At 47.7% G+C, this 21,262-nt stretch overlaps 2 protein-coding genes across 3 annotated transcripts in view; one reads left to right on the top strand and one right to left on the bottom strand.

Moving 5' to 3' along the window:
* Nucleotides 1-21,262, top strand: part of RPS24 (ribosomal protein S24) — a 324,293-nt gene that overhangs the window by 264,767 nt on the left and 38,264 nt on the right. The gene's annotated exons all lie outside the window — the stretch shown is intronic.
* The window catches only part of POLR3A (RNA polymerase III subunit A), a 53,981-nt gene that overhangs the window by 4,082 nt on the left and 28,637 nt on the right, over nucleotides 1-21,262 (bottom strand). For both annotated transcript variants that reach the window (XM_077345951.1, XM_077345950.1), the window contains exons 18-29: nucleotides 19,634-19,752; nucleotides 18,134-18,271; nucleotides 16,619-16,789; nucleotides 15,820-15,933; nucleotides 11,217-11,303; nucleotides 9,972-10,054; nucleotides 8,292-8,462; nucleotides 5,812-5,905; nucleotides 5,035-5,127; nucleotides 2,504-2,668; nucleotides 771-935; nucleotides 464-595 (exon numbers count right to left, since the gene is read on the bottom strand). In XM_077345951.1, coding sequence (XP_077202066.1) covers nucleotides 464-595; nucleotides 771-935; nucleotides 2,504-2,668; nucleotides 5,035-5,127; nucleotides 5,812-5,905; nucleotides 8,292-8,462; nucleotides 9,972-10,054; nucleotides 11,217-11,303; nucleotides 15,820-15,933; nucleotides 16,619-16,789; nucleotides 18,134-18,271; nucleotides 19,634-19,752 — 1,532 coding nt within the window. The remainder of the gene's footprint in view (nucleotides 1-463; nucleotides 596-770; nucleotides 936-2,503; nucleotides 2,669-5,034; nucleotides 5,128-5,811; nucleotides 5,906-8,291; nucleotides 8,463-9,971; nucleotides 10,055-11,216; nucleotides 11,304-15,819; nucleotides 15,934-16,618; nucleotides 16,790-18,133; nucleotides 18,272-19,633; nucleotides 19,753-21,262) is intronic.

Genomic DNA, 21,262 nt, shown 5'->3' with positions numbered 1-21,262 from the left:
CACAGAAATTAAACCAAAAACTGACCAAAAGCATGACGATCCATTGTTTTTTTCCAGGGTTTCTCAATTCAGCTCTGCCTCTTATCCCACAATGCTGATCTCGCTCTTTTCCGCTGCTCCAGACAGATTAATATTCTATCTCAATCTACCCCGCAAGGCTTTTGTGTGGATGGCACCCCTCCCCCCGGCCAAGCTGCTTGCCCTGCCGAGTAGTTCAACCCCCAAAGGGGTCCCGACCCCCAGGTTGAGAACCACGGCCCTAGAGCATATAGAAGGCAGATGGGGGGGGGGGGGGGTTGTGTGAAAGCAGAGCAAAGAAGGCGATTGGAAGCAGCCTTGAGACTCCCTTCGGGTAGAGAAAAGCAGGTATAAAAACCGACTCTTCTTCCTCTGTTCATTCTGGAGGGAAGCAGGTGGGCAGTGAGGACAAAACTGAAGGACTACCACGGTGACGAGGACCAACCTTGTACGTCATCAGGTCAGAGAGCAACATCACGTGCCTCCGGTCAATGCTCATCCCATGGTTGACCATTGTGTACTGGATCTCGTTAATAATGGTGGTACGGGCAGCCTCAATGCCCAGGGTTCTCTCGACCTAAAAGATGGGAGTTATTCCAGATTAGCACATGGGCAAGCGGACTCTCTCATTGGTGCGGGGCATCCCCATCCCTCCGAGCCACATTCCCCCACAGCCCGTCTTCACCCTTCCTTGGCTTGCACCAAGAACACGGACTTTCCAAATGCGCCCCTCTCTTTTTTGAACCGCGTACCTCGTAAGTGTTGTTGGAAGTCGTCCTCGTCCCTTTGACCCCGTGCGTGGCCATGACGGCGCGCAGGTTGTCCCCCTCGACCAGCAGTTTGTACTTCTCTTTCCCGCTCTGCTCGTCGATGTGAATGACGGCTCGGGACACTTCGGGGATCCCTTGTACCACCACCTTCGTGTTTGATGGGGGGGAAAGGAACAAAGGAGGCACTCCTGTGAGCATTTATTTCGGGGCAGCAAGAAGATGCTTTATATTCTGCTTTTTTGGTGGGCTTATGAACACCGGCCTCTGTCCTCAACATGTTTGCTTGGAAGCCCTTAAAAAATACATTCCAAGGAAGAGCTAGATTGGAGTCCCGCAGCACCGTCGAGAACGACGAGATTTTCTTTGGCCGTACATAGAATTATCTAGGAATTCTGTTCAGTGAAACATTCTCTTGGAAAGTGCATCTGGCAATGGTTAAAGTGATAGCATAAAAAGCTACTGGCAGTCTTCAAGCAAAGGTTGGATGCACACTTTTCTTGGATGCTTTAGGATGCTTAGGGCTGATCCTGCGTTGAGCAGGGGGTTGGACTAGATGGCCTGTATGGCCCCTTCCAACTCTATGATTCTACGGGGACCATAGCAAAGTCTTTCTATGCAAAGGGTGGATGTTGGATAGATCCTGCCCTGAAACTTTTCATCAGCCAAGTTATATCCCTTCTCTGTGGGGGAGAAATATGGGGATGGAGAGATCAAGCCCTAGACAAGATTGAAAAATTACAAACCTCTTTATGAGATGGATCCAAATTACAAACCTCTTTATGAGATGGATCCTGGCATTACTTAAAGGGACGCCAGGAAGACCTTATGAGGTCTTTCTCAACTCCCTGTCGCTCTTTCTCAACTCCCTCTGAAATATCTTTCTAAAAGAACTGCTACTCTTAGGTCAGCGACTGAATGCCTTTGGAAGGTTTAAAGATCCCCTTGCTGCTTCTTAAATGTTCTGCCAGCACAGCTTGTCACTTGCAGGGCTGTTTCCGCACTTGGGTAGAGATCGATGGGGCCAGCCACAACTGGGAAAGTGTCAGCCATTATTTACTAACGTAGACCGTTTTATTTCTCCAATGTTTTTGTGAACCGCAACCGAACTCAAGGGGATTGATTGGCTGTTTTAGCAAAGAATTATCATACGGCACCATAGGGCTTAATGTGGATGATGTGACACAGTTGACTAATTTACCATAATTAGCTTCTGCTTTATAAAATCAGAGTCCAGATCTTCTTACATGACAGGGAATATATAGCACAAAACAGATTTTTGCTATATATTCCCTGTCATGTAAGACGAACATAGTCTGACGAAGGGTGCTTGCACTCGAACGCTCACGCCTTGAATAAAGCTTTGTTGGTCTTAAAGGTGCTACTGGACTCTATTCCTGTTGTGCTTTCTAATGTCAGACTTATGTCCATTAATTCTTTGTCGTAGGGACAGGCCTGTTTGCCCAGAGCAGAGGGTGGAAGGGCACTAAATTGCTGTTGTCATTTGCCGGCTGATGGCATTCAGCACCTGAAATCACTCCGGTCTCCAGGACAGACGGACTCCTCACATCCTACTTGTATCTGAAGCAATGAGCCATGGCTCACAGAAGCTCCTCCCCTGCCACAAATGGTGTTAGTCTTGACTCTTCCTCTTTTCTACTGATAGGGAAGAGATTTCAGCTTGTAAGAGCAAATGACACCCAAGGGAGCCTCCTTACTTTCGGTAGCTCCTCCTTCAGGTACTGCAAGACGTAGTACATGGAGCTCTTGCTGTTCTCCCGAGGAGTAACGCACACGACAGCCTCTCCGTGCACAGCCACATCTCCCGGCTTCACCCGCAGCTTGGAGACACAAATGGAATAGCGCACCGTCTCTGCATTCACCTGGGGACGGAAAACGGCACCCGGACATTTGCAGGATTCCTGAAGCCCAGGTGTGCAGGCAACGAGGTGGCCCAGAATGTTAGTTGGGTCAAACACCTGCAGCAGATCACACGAGGACTAGGGCAAGATGTTGGCTAGGTCCGCTGTTGTCCAGGATCCCTCCTCCCCCCCCAAAGAGAACGAGCAACATCTGAAAGGAACAGACAGACTTAGCACTTGCAATGCATCAAGTCCATCTGTCCTATATATTGGGAAGTGGATTGGACTGAAGGCATTTGGGCATTACAAGATGGCAAGAGAACTGCCCACCCTTTAAGCCAGGGGTAGTCAAACTGCGGCCCTCCAGATGTCCATGAACTACAATTCCCAGGAGCCCCCTGCCAGCGAATGCTGGCAGGGGGCTCATGGGAATTGTAGTTCATGGACATCTGGAGGGCCGCAGTTTGACTATCCCTGCTTTAAGCATCCAGCAGAACATATGAAATAGGAATTCCCGTGTCCCCCTTCCCGTCAGGTGCATGGCTCAGAGGCATTCCCAACTAGGGGTCTCTAACCTTTCTGAGCCTGCAGGCACCTTTGGAATTCTAACACAGCATGGTGGGAGTAGCCACAAAATGGCTGCTACTGGAGGTGGAGCCAGCCGCAGAATGGCTGCCACGGCTCAGTCACGTGGTGAAGCTCCTCGTGTGTGTTGGCAGCTGCCGCCAAAGCAGCCTTTAAACATTTTTTCATGGCCAATCAAACTCTCCAATGGCCAATTAGAAACCTTGCTGGGCTGAAGCCCCACCCACTTGTTAAAAACCCTTGACAGGCACCAGGAAAGGAGTTGATGGGCACCACGTTGGGGACCCCTGCTATGCTTGTTCTGCAGAGACAGAAAGCTGGACTGCGGTGAGGGAAGATTGCAGGGCACCAATAATTTTTCGGAAAACAGTTCATGCAGTTACTCAGGATATTTGCAACGACCATCTTCCAATGAATCCTGAAGGGTTTTTTTTAAAAATCTTAATAGCACTGAAATTTTTCCTGTTGCTCATAGAGAACTGCTGCTACATTTTACTAACAGTTCCAAGAAAGTATTCTTGTTAGGTATTGGGAGAAACCAATTTGTGTGTATCCATATGCAATAATACAATAAATTGTTCATCGACAATTATGAGTCCTGCTATTATCCAATCCTTGGCAAGCCAGAGGAAAACTTCTCAGTCGTGCATGCTGAACAGGATTCCGGCACAAAGAAAGCCTCTTTCATTTCTTTCTTCAGCAGCCTTAGCAGAATATCAGGACAGAAGCTCCCGGTGGAATCTGGCTCAGAGTGGTTTGAGTCTCAATTCTTATGGCCTCGTTTATGCATAAACAAAACTCACTAAAATATCAGGATGTAAGTTCTCAATTAACGAGCTATGGATGCGAAAGCTGGAGCCTAAAGAAAGAAGACAGGAGGAAAATAGATGCTTTCGAATGATGGTGTTGGAGACGAATGCTGCGAATCCCATGGACAGCCAAAGTTACCAACAAGACAGTTTTAGAGAGGAGCAAACCAACTATGTCATTAGAAGGGAAGATGTTACGGCTAAAGCTCACTTACTTTGGACACGTCATGCGATCAGACTTGTCATTAATGCTTGGCATGGTCAGCAGCAAAAGGAAACGTGGTCACCAAAGGATCTGCTGGCTCGACACGATCAAAGCCGATACAGGGATGACCATGAACCAACTAAAAGAATTGCCGAGTGTCGGACACGACTGAGCGGATGACATCATCATCGAGCTCTCGATGAAACCTGACTCGGAGTGGCTTAAGTATTTTCCGTAGCACAGAAAGTATTTTACAAAAATTATTAAATTTATTCTTAGAAGATAGATGGCAATTTTATCCAACCTTGGTTATAGGTTAAGTATTGAGACTCAAGCCACTCTGAGCCTGGTTGCACCGAGAGCTTCTGTCCTGAGATTCTGCTAAGGCTGCTGAAGAAAGAAACAAAAGCAGCTTTCTTTGTGCCAGAATCCTGTTCAGCATGCATTATTGAGAATTTTTCCTCTGGCTTGCCGAGGGTTGGATAATAAGCTGGACTCATAATTCTTGATGAACAATTTATTGTAACATTGTGTATGCGTACACACAAAACATTTTTTTGCTGCTAAGCACATTTGGAGGGCAACCTTGGGGCAGAAATCATCGAAAGACAGACAGACCTTCCACTTGCCTTTGAAAAGGTCAGCTCAGATTTTACCCATCTCATTTTACAGCACATGTAGACCCAAGCACACACAGCACCGTGTCAGAAATGCTATTTCTGGAGATGTTCATTTGGCCCTCCGGCAAGCGGCAAAACCAGGCGACAAAACAGGGGATGACCACTCACTTCCAGTCTTAGCAGCCGAATTCGCTCCAAGGAAAGCTTGACGAGAATAAAGCAGTCGTCGGGAAGGAACACTTCTTCAATATACTCCGAAATCTGCAGGGACAGGGTTTAAAACGGATCGCCATGTTAGTCTGCCCATAGCAGGAGAAAAGAGTCCAGGAGCAGTTTAAAGACTAACAACTTTTGTGGCAGGGGGAGGAGCTTCCGGGAGTTACTGCTCATTTCTTCAGCTACCTCAAGATCTCTGAAGTGAGCAGTGACTCACAAAAGCTCATCTCCTACCACAAAAGTTGTTAGTTGTTGTTAGTCTTTAATTAATCAAGTCACTCATTCATTCCCTTTATTAGGTAGGTCCCTGGAGCACCTCTGGGGCTGCGCCACCCTCCGCTGTCCAGGCAAACTCCATACTCCCATGTAGAGGCTCCAGAGGTCTCAGAATCCACTTGACTCAACTGTCACTTGATGCCTTTGCCCCGGCAGCAAGGGAGTTGACATCACTACCTCCCCTGCCCAGTTCTTCCTTGATCTCCTTTCAGAAGCCTCCTTTAACCTCTTCCCCCCTCGCTGGCTTTACCCTTCAAAGCCCCTTGCTTGCCCCGCCTTCTCTGTTTTGGGAGCCTTCCACCCCTCTCTGGGTCTCCTCAGGACAGCCCTTCCCTCCTCTCCACGGCCTTGGCCGTCTCCGGCTTCGGTGATCACTGAGGTGGCCAAACAGCGCCAAGGTGCACAACTCTACTTGAGAGCAATATTGGGGGAAGGGGGTGGGAGACATCCTACCTCTCCCAACAAAGTCTTCTCAATTCGCCCTTTCACCAGCCGGGCAAAGTCCGGATCCTCATCCGTGTCGAGGTGCGCGGTGATAATCGGGGTGCTGCGCTCAAGCAGTGAGAACAGGGTCAGAAGAGCCTCCCCGAGATAGCCTCTCTACAGGGATGCACAACGCCTGCCTAGGTGGTATCACACAGCCAGATTTGAGACTAGGAATACTTTAGAGACCCACGAGATTTCCAGGAGAAGAGCTTTCAGGGTGCCCTGCAAATCTGGCTGGCCTCTCAGATGCTCCGGGACTTGGATCTCGCTGTTCTACAGCAGACTAACATGGCTGCCCTCTGGAACTAGTTCCACCCAACCCTTGAAAACAAGAGCAAAACTACAGCGTCGCACAATGTGTTCAAGCACTCAACAGCTGACTGCCAACGTCAAAAAAGAGTGCATGACTGGCATGCTTCATACTCATTGGCAGGCTACTAGAAAAAAGCAAAAAAAATCACCCTTTGGTAAGCAGAGCGCAATCTGAAACCAAACACAAAATTTGAAGAACAACAATTCTAAATCTTGCTTGAAAGGGGTGGGGGTGGGACAATAACAAAACAGTTGTTTAAAACAACTTGTGTGGTTGACTCCCATCTAATACTGGCTGATGGGTGGTTGCAGAAGCAAGAAAAATGTGCTATTCAATTAGCTGGCCTGAATGTCTTCCATTGGTGCTGCAGATAGAGAAAGCTGAGGAGAAGCGGCTCGTCAAATTCACATACTTTGTGATTGCATTTCATCAACCAGATGGTCTCCCACGGGGGCCCCCAACTGTGCCGAGCCTGTGGGAACCTCGGGCATCGCAAGAGGGGATGGTGAGCACCAATCCAAAATGGCTGCCACAGGAGGCTGAGAGAGCTCTAACCGAAATGCTCTGAAGGAACTGCTCCAACAAGACTGCAACTAGTCCAAGGTTACCCGGCTGGCTGCTTGGGGAGGAAGAGTGGGGAATCAGACCTGGCTCATCATATTAGAAGCTGCTGCACCACAACACCAAGCTGGCAGCAAGGGCCAAACCGGATGCCTCCCTCCTCACACCAACTGAGAAAAAGGCCTGCCCTTAGCCTTGACCCGGAAACTACAGCTGGTCCAAAACGCAGCGGCCAGGATCCTCACAGCAACACCGTGGAGGTCCCACATCCGGCCCATTCTCCACCAACTGCAGTGGTTGCCAGTTGAATTCCGGATCAGACTAAAGGTTCTGGTAATTACCTTCAAGGCCATTCGCGGTCAGGGCCCAGTGTACCTGAGGGACCGCCTCCCTGCCTATGCCCCTAAAAGAGCTCTGCGCTCCACCGCCACCAACCGGCTAATGGTCCCTGGCCCTAAAGAAGTCCGCCTGGTCTTGACCAGGGCCAGAGCATTCTCTGTCCTGGCCCCCACCTGGTGAAACAAGCTCCCGGAGGAGATCAGGGCCCTGACGGAGCTTAAACAGTTCCGCAGAGCCTGCAAAAAGGAGCTCTTCTGCCAGGCATTTAGTTGAGACCAGGCACAACCAACAGCGAATGAAGGGCCCCCGCTCCCCCCCCCCGCTCCTCCCCCTTCCTCCCAGAACTCCACCAGAGCGCTCTGGACCTGTTGTGGTATTGTACCGTTGCATCGTTATATTATTTTATTATATTGTTATACTGTTACATTCTGTTATATGGTTACAACCACTGTTATTAATTACTGTATGTTTTAACGAAGACTGTTTCATGTATCGTTGACTAGTTTTAATGTAAACCGCCCTGAGCCTTCGGGGAGGGCAGTATATAAATCTAAATAAATAAATAAATAAATAAATAAATAAATAAATAAATAAATAAATAAATAAATAAATAAATAAATAAATAAATAAATAAATAAATAAATAAATAAATAAATAAATAAATAAAAAGGGAAGACTGAAGGGGGGAATGCCCTAAAGCTCCAATAGTTGCCTGTTACTGCTTTCTGGAAACCATCTGGATTTGACGGAGGGCAGCCAATAATAAGCTGTGCCTCGCAGTGGCCTCGCCCACTTTTTGATAAGCCCAGCGGCACCATGTTGGGGAACCTTGGTCTATTACAACAGAACTTCGGAGACTTATGTGCACAGTGCAGTCCTAAGCAGAATTGCATTATGGACTTAGAAGGTTGTAACTCTGCCGAGGCAGCGCTGAAGTTGCCACTTTGTTGGGCCAATTGAGCAGCAGCAGTTTCCACTATCATGGAAACGAGAGAATGTACCAGCCACACTAGCTTTGGTGCAATCTACAAAGCAACTCACATTCGGCAATCAAGTTACGGCCCATTTCCTTTCAGAGGTATGAAATTAATGCTCGGGTCCTTAGCGAGAGTTGGAACGTGGCCCAAATGTTGTCAATGATCTTATGCTGAACATTCTATTAAGGAGAGAAAGATCCACAATCTTGGCCCCTCGTTCCTGTGATGAAGAGTTTCCTGAACTTGGTGAAGCATACCTGATGGCTTTGGAGGCGTTGATGATCTCTTTGATCCTCGGCACCCCCAGCGTGATGTTCATGGAGGCGACGCCAGCAAAGTGGAAGGTCTTCAGTGTCATTTGTGTGCCAGGCTCACCAATGCTCTGGGCGCACAGAGCTCCCACTGCAGAGCCGGGCTCCATCTGTGCCCTGCGATGCAGAAACAAGGAAGCTTTTAGACTGAGGCTTTTCACAGCTGCTTAGATTTATTGCGCTTAAAAGAAAAAAGGCATGGTATGGGCATGGATGAATTATTTTATTTTATTTCTAACAAAATATAAATGATACTAGACATTAAGCCCGCTGTAGTTAAATACAGCGGGCGCTAGGAATGTGGGTGGGGGGAGGGGTAGAAGGAAGGGAGAAATAGATGAATGGAGAAAGATAGAAAGGAAGAAAGGGATGAAGAGAGAAAGGGAGGAAGGAAGAGTGAGAGAAGAAGGAAGGGATGAAGGAGTTAGGAAGGAAGGGAGGGTCACGAGAATGGTGGGAGGGAGGAAGGGAGGAAGGGAAGGGGGGAGGTGGAGGAAAAGGTGGAGGGTTAGGGGGAAGGCTGGGGAGGGGGAGGGTGCAGTAACGATGGGTGGCCGGGTGGCTGGTTGTGGGGAGGGAAGCGGCAGTGTTGGGGGGGGTGGAGAAGGCGGGTGAACCGATTAATTCGGTTCAGAAACGAAGGTGGCCTCCTTTCCAGCTGACGTTTTGACCATAACAATCCGACACCTCCACCCTGCCATTCCGCACCAGAGTCTGGAGCAGAGATTGCCTCCTCTGAAATATCATCAGGGCCACGCTGGATTCTCATGCAGCAGCAGCAAAACACAGAAGTACTGGATGGGATGGCTTGCCATTGTTTTGGCATTGTGCCTTTCGTCTCTGGCACGCCATCAGTGTTTCCTAGCTGCCCCACAGCCAAACACCCATCAGATCCAGACCCACTGAGCTTCAGCAAGGTGGATCCATCACGTGCCTCCCTGCTAGGCAACTTTTCCTCTGCTGCTCTGCTGTTTTGTACTATCTTATCACTGTTGCTTCCGATCTTTGTCGTCCTGTCGCTGCTGTAAGCTGTAGAGCAGCACAGGAATATTAAGGTTGTGCGCTAAGCTGGGAGGGGCACCGAGACAGCTGGCTTTTCAGGCCCCCTCCCACTCCTCCCTCCTTATATTAAGCTCAGCTGAGATTTTCCAACCTGACACAAAGCCAAGTTTCCCTATGGTGGTGGAACACAGGCACCCCATGGAGGGCTTCCCCACACTATTTCCTGGCTTTTACTTTCCTGGTGCTTTTTTTTTGGGGGGGGGGGGCATCCTGTTCTGTTCTGCATGTGTTTTCCTCCCTCTAGTGGTGAATGTTATATTGCAGCATTTCATGGCAGGCACAAAACCCGCAACTGTGATGTCAAACTGGCAAACAGAGGGAGCAAAATGCACATGGAACAGGGAAATAAACCTCCAGGAACAGGAACGCAGAAGTAAGGGAAAGGAGAATGCGGAAAAGCCCCTTTCAGGAAGGGGAGACATGTTCCCTTGCTTCCATCCTTCCCTTATATTCATATTTGGTCAATCAAGTCAAGCCCCTACTTCCCAAAAGGTTGTTCCCTCGGGGGGAGGGTTACAGGGGAGAGAAGAGGGCAAAAGCCTACAGGCCAGAAGAGTTTCATACCTCATGTACTTCTCCCGACATGTCTCCAGAAACTTCTCCAGCTGGGTTGGAGTGATCCGGTCCAACTGGTACAAGACGCGTGGCTAAACCAATACAGAACCAGAACTGTCACAAACAGCAATGCAGGAGAGCAGCTCTAGAATGGAAGTTTGTTACTATGGAATTATCACTTCCCCTTATACTTTGGCCTATGTAAGGACAAACAGAGGAGATCTAATCAACCTTCAGAGTGTTTTGAGATTCTTTTTGCCATCAAGTCACGGGTGCACGCAGCTCGGATCAAGTTCAAGGTTCTGGTATTAACCTTGAAGGCCATCTCCGTGGTCTGGGCCCCTCATATCTGCAGGACCACCTATTTCCTTATCCCCCCTCCCCACAGCCCTCTGCAGGTATGAATCTGTTGGAGGTTCCCAGCCAGAGGGAGGTTTGCCTGGCCTTGAACAGGGCCAGGTCTCCTACCTGCTAGAATAAACTCCCGAGAGAGCTGTGGGCGCTGTTAAAGCTTTCTCAGTTCTACAGGGCCTGCAAAATGGAGCTCTTCCACCAAGTTTTTGGATAAGGCCAGGGCATGGAAGATCTAGCCCAGGGGTAGTCAAACTGCAGCCCTCCAGATGTCCATGTCCCATGAGCCTCATGGGAATTGAAGTCCATGGACATCTGGAGGGCCGCAGTTTGACTACCCCAGATCTGGCCCCTCTCAGAAGATCAGGCTCCCCCTGAGATGGTCCCCCTGAGACACTGGTAATAGAAGGTCTCTTGAGCCAGGGAGGGTGGGGAGAGTTTGCTGCTGTCATGGGGTGGTTACATCTGGGGTTTTAATGATTGTAATTGGAGATTTAATTATTGTTTTATGGGGTTTTATAGTGGAGAGAGTCTTGTAAACCTCCACGAACTACTTGGGAATGGCGGTATAGAAATATGAATGAATGAATGAATGAATGAATGAATGAATGAATGAATGAATCAATCAATCAATCAATCAATCAATCAATCAATCAATCAAACTATGGTCAGTTTCCACCTAAACCAGCTTCCGAAGCCAGAGAAGACGCATTATTGCAGAATAAAGACAAACGTACAGGTGGAGCAGAAGGGCCTTCAGAAATGTCAGGTGGAAAGGGGAAACCTCTGGAAGTTCTCACCCTTCGTGAGAAGGCAAAGAATGTGTTATGTTATGGACACACACAAAGTCCCAGCTTTCACCTGCAAAACGTTCCTGCCAGACGGCCTAGGGAGGGGATTTACCTCCGTGGTGCCCTTGTCGTTGATGCCGTACTTGTCTCTGGTTTTCTTGATCTTTTCAGACATACTTTTGATGAATTCCTTTATTTCCTGAAATGATGGATACACGTTTTAAGGCCAGGTCTCATATTCTGCAGCTCTGCTATTATCAGCGCCAGCCGTGAGACAGCACTTTAGATAAGTTTTAAAAAATGAAAAAAAAAACAGTAAGGAAGTAAAAAAGGGGAGGGTGCTTCAAAGAACACAGTTCAGATTCAAAGGGATCTCCATGAGACATTTTGAGAAAGAAACCAAACTGCAGTCTTGAAATGGCCACTTACCGACAGGAAACAAAGGGATGGATCCAGATAAAATTTCCCAATGGCCAAACAGAACTTTCTGGCCTCCCCCCTCCCAGTGACCTGCATCATATTCCTGGGGCATGTAGGGGGCTGCAGCAGGAAGGGGGTGGGAGTTCAGTGGAAATTACCACTCAGTCTGCCTCCAACGCATAACATAACTGCTGTCTTTATGGCCTGCATCCTGCAAATTCTGCACTCCTGTTTCCAAAAAGATATAAGCCTTGCTGTCAAATCCTCAAAACTGTGACTGATGTTTTGCCATCTCACCTGGTTCTCATCCCATAGAATCATAGTTTAGTATCATCTGCAAATTTAATAAGCACCCCTTCTATTCCTTCATCCAAAACATTTATGACTATGTTGAACAACACAGGGCCCAGGACAGATCCCTGAGGCACTCCGTTTGTCACTCCTCTCCGAGAGGATGACAAATCATTAACAAGCAACCAGTTATTGATCCACCTGACAGAATTAGGATCCGTACTTCATTTTACCAACTTCTCAACAGGAATATCATGTGGAACCTTATCAAAAGCTTGACTGAAATCGAGATAAATTATACCCACAGCATTCTCCTGATCAAGCAAGGTAGTAACTTTATTTTAAAAAGAGACGTTAGTCTGACATGGCTTGTTTTTGAGAAAGCTGTGCTGACTTCTTAGTAATCACAGCCATCTGCTCTAGCTGCTCAAAGACCGACTGATGATTTGCTCTAAAACTGCCAGCTATAGATGTCAAATTAACAGGTCAGCAGTTACCCGGATGAGCCTCTTGTGAGCCTCTTGTGGCGCAGAGTGGTAAGGCAGCTGTCTGAAAGCTTTGCCCATGAGGCTGGGAGTTCAATCCCAGCAGCCGGCTCAAGGTTGACTCAGCCTTCCATCCTTCCGAGGTCGGTAAAATGAGTACCCAGCTTGCTGGGGGGTAAACGGTCATGACTGGGGAAGGCACTGGCAAACCACCCTGTATTGAGTCTGCCACGAAAACGCTAGAGGGCGTCACCCCAAGGGTCAGACATGACTCGGTGCTTGCACAGGGGATACCTTTACCTTTACCTTTAGTTACCCGGATCCTCCTTTTCCCCCTTCTTGAAGATGGGAACAATGTTTGCCCACCTCCAAACTTCTGGCACTTCACCTGTTCTCCGAGAATTGTCAAAAATAATGGACAGAGGTTCAGAAATTACATCCACCAGTTCTTTTAGTACGCTTGGATGCAATTCATCTGGCCTAGAGGACTTAGTTCCATTTAAAGAAACTAGGTGTTTATGGACTAGCTCTACAGTGAGGCTAGGCTGCAACTCCCATCCCTTACCACATGATATGATTTTGACACGTTGAGCATGATTTCCCTCATGAGAAGAATGAGAAATAGGAATTGAGCAGTTCAACCCTCTTATGACGTATTACAATGTCACTTGCTTGTCCCCACAGTGGTCCTACCATGTCCTTACTCTTGTTCTTGCTTTGAACATAACTTAAGAACACTTTTTTGTTGTCTTTAGCATTTCTCACTAGCCTATGCTAGTGTTAGCTTTTCTAACACTCCCTACAAGCATTGGTTATTCGTATACATTCATACTTGGTTATAAGGCCCTCCTTCAATTTCCTAAAAGAGTCTTTTTTATTACTAAAATCTTTTGAATGCTTATGGAACCACCCTGGCTTCTTTAGACTCCTCCTGTTTTTCCTTCTCGAGGGAATTGTTTGTGATTGTGCCTTCAGTATTTCACTTTTAAGAAACTTTCACTGCATACTCCTGCCAGTTTATAGTGCTTGTATTCCCTACTTACCCTTTGATCTAGCCATCCTGCCTTAGATCTTAGGTCCTTCCTGTCTCATCCCCGCCAAAGGTATCTCAAAGACCTTGAATGCCAACAAGGACTGTTCGTGCCCAAACTGTTACATACTGGGAGGGGCTACAGGCATTGAGTAGAAAAGAGGGTGTCAATCTTAGATCCCCAGTCTTAGCAAGGATCCCGTGATGATCTGTAATATCTTCAATAAAGAGCTTTCCTCCTCCAAATGAAACCTGATTACTGGGAGTATTTGGAAATTCTCACACATGCATGCTCTGAAATATTGCCATTGATCCAGGTCTCTAACATTCAAAGATCCAGGATCCTGCAAGAACCAAATTCACAAAATGCTACAGAACCTGAAGGAACTTTGCTTTGGGGGCAAATCTGAATTATGAAATTTGTTTAATAATAGTTTCATTTATACCCTCCCTCTCCTCTAAGTGGGGATCTAAAACAGCTTACTTTCTTCTCTTCTTCTCCATTTTATCCTGGATAAATTTGTGCAATTCAATGCACCAGCTACATAGCTACAGTATTTCCCATTTCAATGGGAAACAAAGCATTTGCATTTCCTCAAACGTCCACGCCTGAAGCCAGCCAGCGGCCTAAACAACCAGGCAGTTAGAGGGGCAAGTACAATTAAAACACATACAGTCAAAGACTTAATTTTAAAGACGTAGAATGGTTAGTTCTGAGATTCTAGTCTGAGAAAAGCATAGCTATTTAGCCCAGCTTCAAAACTTCACCAAAAAAGCCACATGGGGCACTGGGAAAGTTGCTTTCAGGGGAACTACTGAGTTGAAAGTGCTTGGACAAAGGCAAGATGGGGGGGGCCAAGCATTCAAATAGTGTGTGGGGGGGGAGCAGCACACGAAGGTCGCTCACCTCTGCAGGTTACATGTGGCAAGAGCCAGGCATCCCATGGCTTGCAGTTTATTAGCTTGGCTGACTAAGAACACCAAAAGAGCCCTACTGCATCATCCCCGTGGTCCATGCAGTCTATCAGCCCACCACATACCAACCAGTTCCTCTGGACAGCCAACAACAGGGCAGAGAGGCCAAGGCTTAGATAAGAAGAGCCCTGCTGGATCAGACCAGTGAAGGTCCATCTAGACCAGCATCCTGTCTCATACAGTGGCCAATCAGTTCCTCTGAAGGCCAACAGCAGGGCATACAGCCTTTCCTTGATGTTACTTCCTGGCATTGGTATTCAAAAGTTTACTGCCTCTGAATGTGGAGGTTATTTTTAATCACCATGGCTAGCAGCCGCTGACAGACCTACATATAGATTGAGCAGACATCAAGCTTCTGTGATCTCCTCTTCTTCCTGAAACATCTGAGGAGATGGGGGAAAGAACTGGCTGTTGGCATGGAACATCTGGCTCATGTGAGCTGTGACATGCATGGAAGGGTCATGGGCAAGCAGTTCACACTGCTTGCCCATGACACAGAATGCACATACAAAGGACTGGCTTTCAAGAAATTTCAAGTCCCATTAATGGTGCTATTGTAAAGGCCGATGCAATGCCTCACACACACACAAACACATTTACATGCTAAAATTACCTCGTTATATTTTTCATAACCTGTTTCAGTCAATGCCTTCAAGAAAGAATGAGACGGTGAAGGGAACAGATCTTTCCTTGTTATGGAAATAAACTCAAGGAGAAGGACGGGCCTTGCACCTCAGCTTGCTGTTTCAAGTAAACTTCCACTGTCACACACAAGCAGCACACAATGATGGCAGAACACAGACGCACTGGAGTCCGAGCCCATCTTTACCCATGTGGATTTGAGAAATGAGCTACATTTGGGGTCAGCAGCACCTTAGAGACCAACAAGATTCTCAGAGTAAAGACTCCCTGGGGCCTTCGAGAGTAAAGACTCCCTGGGGTCAATTTAAGAAAAGATTTATGAACTTCCTGCATTGCTAACTGGCCAGCATGGGCCATTCTGCCTTCCATCAAAATGCCTGAAATCCTATCCCAGCCTCTCCAAGGAATTGTAAACTTCAGATACCAACACCAGCAAACTGCTGAGAAGGCAAAAATAAAAGTCAAACCCAAGGAAGGTGCCTTGAATTACAGAAGGAGAAGCTTCAGCAGGGCTGCCAGCCTTTTCACACCTGCGGGCACATTCAGAATTCTGACACAGCAACACAATCCCTGAGGAGGAGGCGGGGCCAGCCACAAAGTGACTTTCACAGATTAGCTTCACTAATACAGCACAGATCCTTCCGCTGTGGTGACGGCTGCTGCCAAAGCAACATTTAAAATAATCCACACAGCCAATTAAATCTCCAGTGGCCAATCGGAAGCCTTGACCCATCAAGCCCTCCCTGGCCCTGGCCCCTTTCTAAAAACACTCAGGGGCTTCCAGTAAAGGCATTGGCGGGCAGCACATCGGGGACCTCTGAGTTAAAATTATGAGCCGCCGGGCAGAAAAAGAATTGAAGTGGAGGCCTCACCTGTAGGAAGCTGTCTTGGCAGCACAGGAATTCATTCTTCTTCATGATGGATTCGGCGGTCAGGACCAATTCATTTTTACTAAGGGCTGGTTCACTTCGGCTGGGATACACGGCCTTCAGCGACAAAGCAGGGTACAGAGAAACCAGGGATACATTGAGAACACAGTGCTCCTTGAGACCATTCAGTACAACATCGAAATGGCTAAAGCCCACGCATACCTGATGTCCTATACAGCAGGGGTAGTCAACCTGTAGTCCTCCAGATGTTCATGGACTACAATTACCATGAGCCCCTGCCAGCATTTGCTCCCTTGCCAGCCCCTGCCCCTGCCAGCCCCTGCTATACAGAACATCTAGAGTTTGGTGCCACATTGTTAGAAGTCTTACAGTGTAAAGTATTTGCACAGAATAGTTAGAGTGGTTTATCAGTGGAACAGGCTTCCTTGGGAGGTGATGGGTTCTCCATCTTTGGAGATTTTTAAACAGAGGCTGGATAGCCATCTGACAGAGAGGCTGATTCTGTGAAGGTTCAAGGTTACAGTGGAGGAGTGATAGGGTTGTGAGTGTCCTGCATAGTGCAGAGGGTTAGACTAGATGACCCAGGAGGTCCCTTCCAACTCTAGGATACTATGAGACGTTAAGGCAAGCCTTGCAAGACCGAACATGCAATGGAATTCTTAAATCTGTACACAGTGAAGATATGGCTGGAAGAGCCAGGAAATCCAAGGGCAAGGACTTCATTAATCAAGTCAGCGTAGACAACCAGATGCAGAATCTGAACAGATACTCTCATACATACTCTGATGTTATCCAGGACTCTCTTGAATTCCAGAGGTTCATCTTTCCCTTCCATGGCTGCAGGATCCAAACCATCGCCTCCGTAAATGAACTGGATAATGTCCCCAGTGGAACTCCTAACAGTCAAGTCGTACTGGGAACACAGGTCTTCCAGTGACTTCACCAGTCGTCTCTAAGAGGGGGGAAAGAACCTCTTTTAGAGGATATACCTCATAATGTCATTTATGAAAGCCTACAGAACCTGGATGGTGACCAATCGGGCCCATATGGTGTGGGAGAAGGGATGCCAGTTGTGGACTAGGCAATGTCTGGAGGTTTTGGGGGTGGAGCCAGGGGAAGGCGGGGTTTGGGGAAGGGAGGGGCCCGCCCCAGCCTATGACCCAATATTGCCTAGGCCAAGTTAATGGAGAGCAACCATGATGCGCTGCTACACACCTGCTTTGGAAACATCTATCAGTGACTCTGGCTTCTGAAGAGAGGTGGATGCAGCCTATTAAAAGGCATGACACCAACAGTATGAAATCTACATGGCACTGGTGACTAACCCTTCCATATATTATTCCCAATTTGGCAGGAGAATGATGCCAGTGATGCAACATTTTAAAGGCATCCCTCCCCCCCAACTTAAACGTGCAGAGAAAATCGGACCCATGGATACAAGAGATGTCCAAACTCTGTTATCCAACCCATACTGTAATTCTTTATGTCCTTTTATGAAGTCTGTCCATAAGTCCTCACCAACTTATAGAAAACAGGAAGAAAAGTTTACCATTGGAGAGAACCATCACATCAAAAGCGATCCGTTTGCTTCCCTTGTATGGATTCTTAAGTGAAATTTCTCTGCTACTCCTCTCAAATACAGAATTATAACCAATCATTTCCTGAAGTTTTCCTACAGGGATCCCCGAGTGTTTTTGACAAGTGCGTGGGGCCAGGTAGGGCTTTTGCCATGTAGATTTTTTGCTTTGGCAGCAGCAGCCACCACAACACAAGGATCTACATTGTGTGACTCAAGTTACACTGTGGCGATTATTTTGTCGCTGGCCCCAACTCCTGCAGCAGTCAATTTTTTTGCTGCACTCACCGTGTCGTGTCAGACTTCCAAATGTGCATGCAGGCTTAAAAAGCTTGGGGATCCCTGTTTTATTAGATCATAATGGAAATTAATCCTGGGGAAATCCCACCTAATGCAATTCCTAATATTCCAACCAGTCCCTCTAATATTAATGTTAATATTAAATTTATTACCCGCCACTCCCAAGTAGGCTCGTGGTGGGTTACAGATGTCCAGTTAAAAACCTCATTAAAACTGTATTAAAAAGGACAAAAAAATACAGATATAGACCAAAAACCCAACAACATGGTGGAATCCCCCACCCCACACCGAACCCCTACCCCTGATGTAAAGTGAGAAAACCTGGGGGTCACTTTCTGCTATATTTAGGGCACATATCTGTTACGGAGTTAATTTTAAAAAGAATTATTCTGTCTATGGCACGGAAGTGTTCCCCATTACCTGCATGTATCCAGTTTCGGCTGTTTTCACAGCTGTGTCGACTAGACCCTCACGACCAGCCATCGTATGGAAGAAAAATTCCGTGGGCGTTAAGCCAGAATAAAAGCTATTGGCGACAAAACCTTTAGCTGCTGGGAGCTGCAATGGAAGAGAGAGATTGTCTGAAAGGCATATTTTCTTAACAAATCCTTGGACGCCGTGACATAACCACAAGCCCAAATTCCTGAAGTGTCCAGCCTTCGCTGAAGACGAAGGTGTGCAAAAGATCTCCAAATGCGGGGAAAGGAGGGGAAAAACCCACTTGGGATGAAAAATAGGACAGACAGCGAAGACAGGACAATCAACAACAGAGTGAATGCTGGGAGCTTCCTAATGATCCAGCAGTGAAAAAAGAACCGAAGGGTCAGCCCACCCTTGGAGCATATGACACTATTGGCAGGGAAGCCCACAGGCATGCACCCGCTCCACCCAGGGTGGGGCGCCCCCATTATAGGAGCTTTTGAGCTAGAAATAAAATGTCCGTTGGCCAGCCTGGGCAAGCACACACTGCAATGTGGGGCTGTATCAGAAGACGGAAGGTAAATTATTGCTCTTTCTGGGACTCACTTTTAACATAATGGCTACTCTCCACCATGTAAAACACAAGATTCTTCCATCAGTTGACAATTAACAAGCCCATTAATATACAGTGGACTGTATTTTTGGGGCTGAGAGGGAAGGTGGCATGGTAAAGACTCAGAAGTAGGGTTGTGTGCTTCGGTGCACTTCGACCACTTCAGCAGCCATGCAACCCCAAGGCAGCCATTGGCCGCCTCGGGTTTGGATGGCTGCCAAAGCAGCCGAAGTGCACAACCCTACTCAGAAGCTAAGCAGGATCAGTAGGTGGAAGGGAGAGCGCCACGGAAGTCTCTGCAGAGGAAGGCAACGGCAAACCACCTCTCCTCTAGCTGGAGCTGCCATGAGGCAGCTGGCATGATAGCACTTTATACCCCCCATGTTTTCATGGAGTAGTAGTTCTGGTTGTTTCTTTCTGCCCAGCTGCCCTTCAAATGCCTTCTAGAGCAGGGGTAGTCAACCTGTGGTCCTCCAGATGTTCATGGACTACAATTCCCATGAGCCCCTGCCAGCAAACGCTGGCAGCGGCTCATGGGAATTGTAGTCCATGGACAGCTGGAGGACCACAGGTTGACTGCCCCTGTTTTAGAGACTCCCAGCCCACTTTGGGATTCTCTGCCACAGTTTGAGAACCAATGAATTAGGGAAGAAGGCTCTCGAGAGTTTACTACATCAGTAGCTTGGCTTCTTTATTCAATGTGCTTATCCTCCACTTTAGCCGTAATTTGCACTCAATCTCTATCACAACGCCCAAGAAATCTCACTGTTGCCTTGTTCCATATTGCAGCCCCAGCTTTCACGAAATGGCTGCATGGAAAGGCTGTGCTCTGAAAGCCGCATTTTATTTAAATGTAACCTCCCTCTCAAAAATGCAACATTCTTCACCTTGGAATGCTTCTCGAAGTGGGGCAAGGACCGGTTCTCGAAGCCATCTGGCACGCGGGAGCCACTGATGGCCTGCTGCCCCACACAGGCGATCATCTGGGATATGTTGATGAAGGAGCCTATGGGAAAAAACAAACGGCAATAAAGGCCTAGCTAAGTCGGGTCACTGCCACAGATCCCAAAACAGCTTTCCTGATTCGGCTTGGTCAGTACTGGGGCATTCCCAAAGCACCTCAAAGAAAAGTGTTCTATCCCCGCAGGAACATGAACAGGTGTTTCTTAAGAATCCAGGCTAGGACTTGGATGGGAGACCACCAAGGAAGTCCAGCATTGCTACCCAGAGATGGACAGTGGCAAGCCACCTCGGAACGTGTCTTGCCTTGAAAACCCTCCTGCAGAAGTGTTAACCAAGATGCAATTCAATAAGGAGCAGTGCCAAGTTCGAAATCTGGGCCACAAAAAAGAGAAGCATGCATACTGGATTCTGGATAGCAGCGTAGGTGAACAAGATCTTGGGGCACTTGTGAACTGCAAGCTAAATACGAGCAGACAGTGTGATGCGGTGGTAAAGAAGGTGAATGCAGCCTTGGGCTGTATCAATAGAGGCATCGTATCAAAATAGCAAGATGTCATAGTCCCACTGTATACCGCATTGCTCACACTGCACCAGGAATAATGTGTGCTGTTCTAGAGGTCTCACTTCAAAAAAGATGCTGATAGAATTGAGAGGGTAGAGAGGAGAGCAAAAAAGGTGATCCGGGGCCTGGGGACCAAGCCTTATAAAGAAAGGCTGAGGGATGCTTTAGGGTGATCCTGCATTGAGCAGGGGGTAGGACTAGATGGCCTGTAGGACCCCTTCCAAACTCTAGGATTCTATCAGCTCCCACTCCCATGCAAAAACACCAGATGCCACTGCCCTCTCCCCCTCCCCTCCCCGGGACATGCAGGACAATATCCCCAGAGCTGCCAGCCAAGCAGAAAGGCATGCAACCTTTCCTTGGATCCTGATCAGGAGCTCTTCCGCCAGGCATTTGGTTGAGACCAGACATAACCAACAGCGACCAAAGGGCCCCTGCTCCTCCCTGCCCCCCCCCCAGTACACCACCTATATACTCTGGACCTGTTTGTATTGTTGCATTGTTGTATTGTTTATTGGTTATACTATACAGTTATATGTTTACAATTATCAGTTATTATTGCACAGTTATTCAAATGTTTTATAGACGGTTCCGTGTATTGTTCTTATGTTATTATGTAAACCGCCCTGAGCCCCCGGGGGAAGGCGGGATATAAATATAATAAATAAATACAAATAAATAAATAAATGAATACAGCTATGGTGGCTCCCAGTGAGGCTGCAGATGAAGCTGTACTGCCATGTTGAAACCACAATTGGAAGGGCCTCCTAATGCCCAGTGACAGCCCACCAACTGCTTTAGCAAGCCTTGCCCAGCAAGGCTTCCGATGGGCTGGGCAGCTGTTTAAAGCCCTTGCCAACACAGCACAAGGCTCTCCGTGGGGAGCCGGAAGGTGAACAGCTCCAGCCACTTTGTGGCCGGTGCCACTGCGTGCAGAGCTCACTTTGTGGCATCACAATTCCCAGTCAAAGAGGCTGGGCAGCCCTGCTCT

The sequence above is a fragment of the Paroedura picta genome, chromosome 7, assembly GCF_049243985.1.
Source record: "Paroedura picta isolate Pp20150507F chromosome 7, Ppicta_v3.0, whole genome shotgun sequence".
Classification (NCBI taxonomy): Eukaryota; Metazoa; Chordata; class Lepidosauria; order Squamata; family Gekkonidae; genus Paroedura; species Paroedura picta.
The sequence above is the reverse complement of the archived record's forward strand: the minus strand, read 5'-3'. Positions and strand labels throughout refer to the sequence as shown.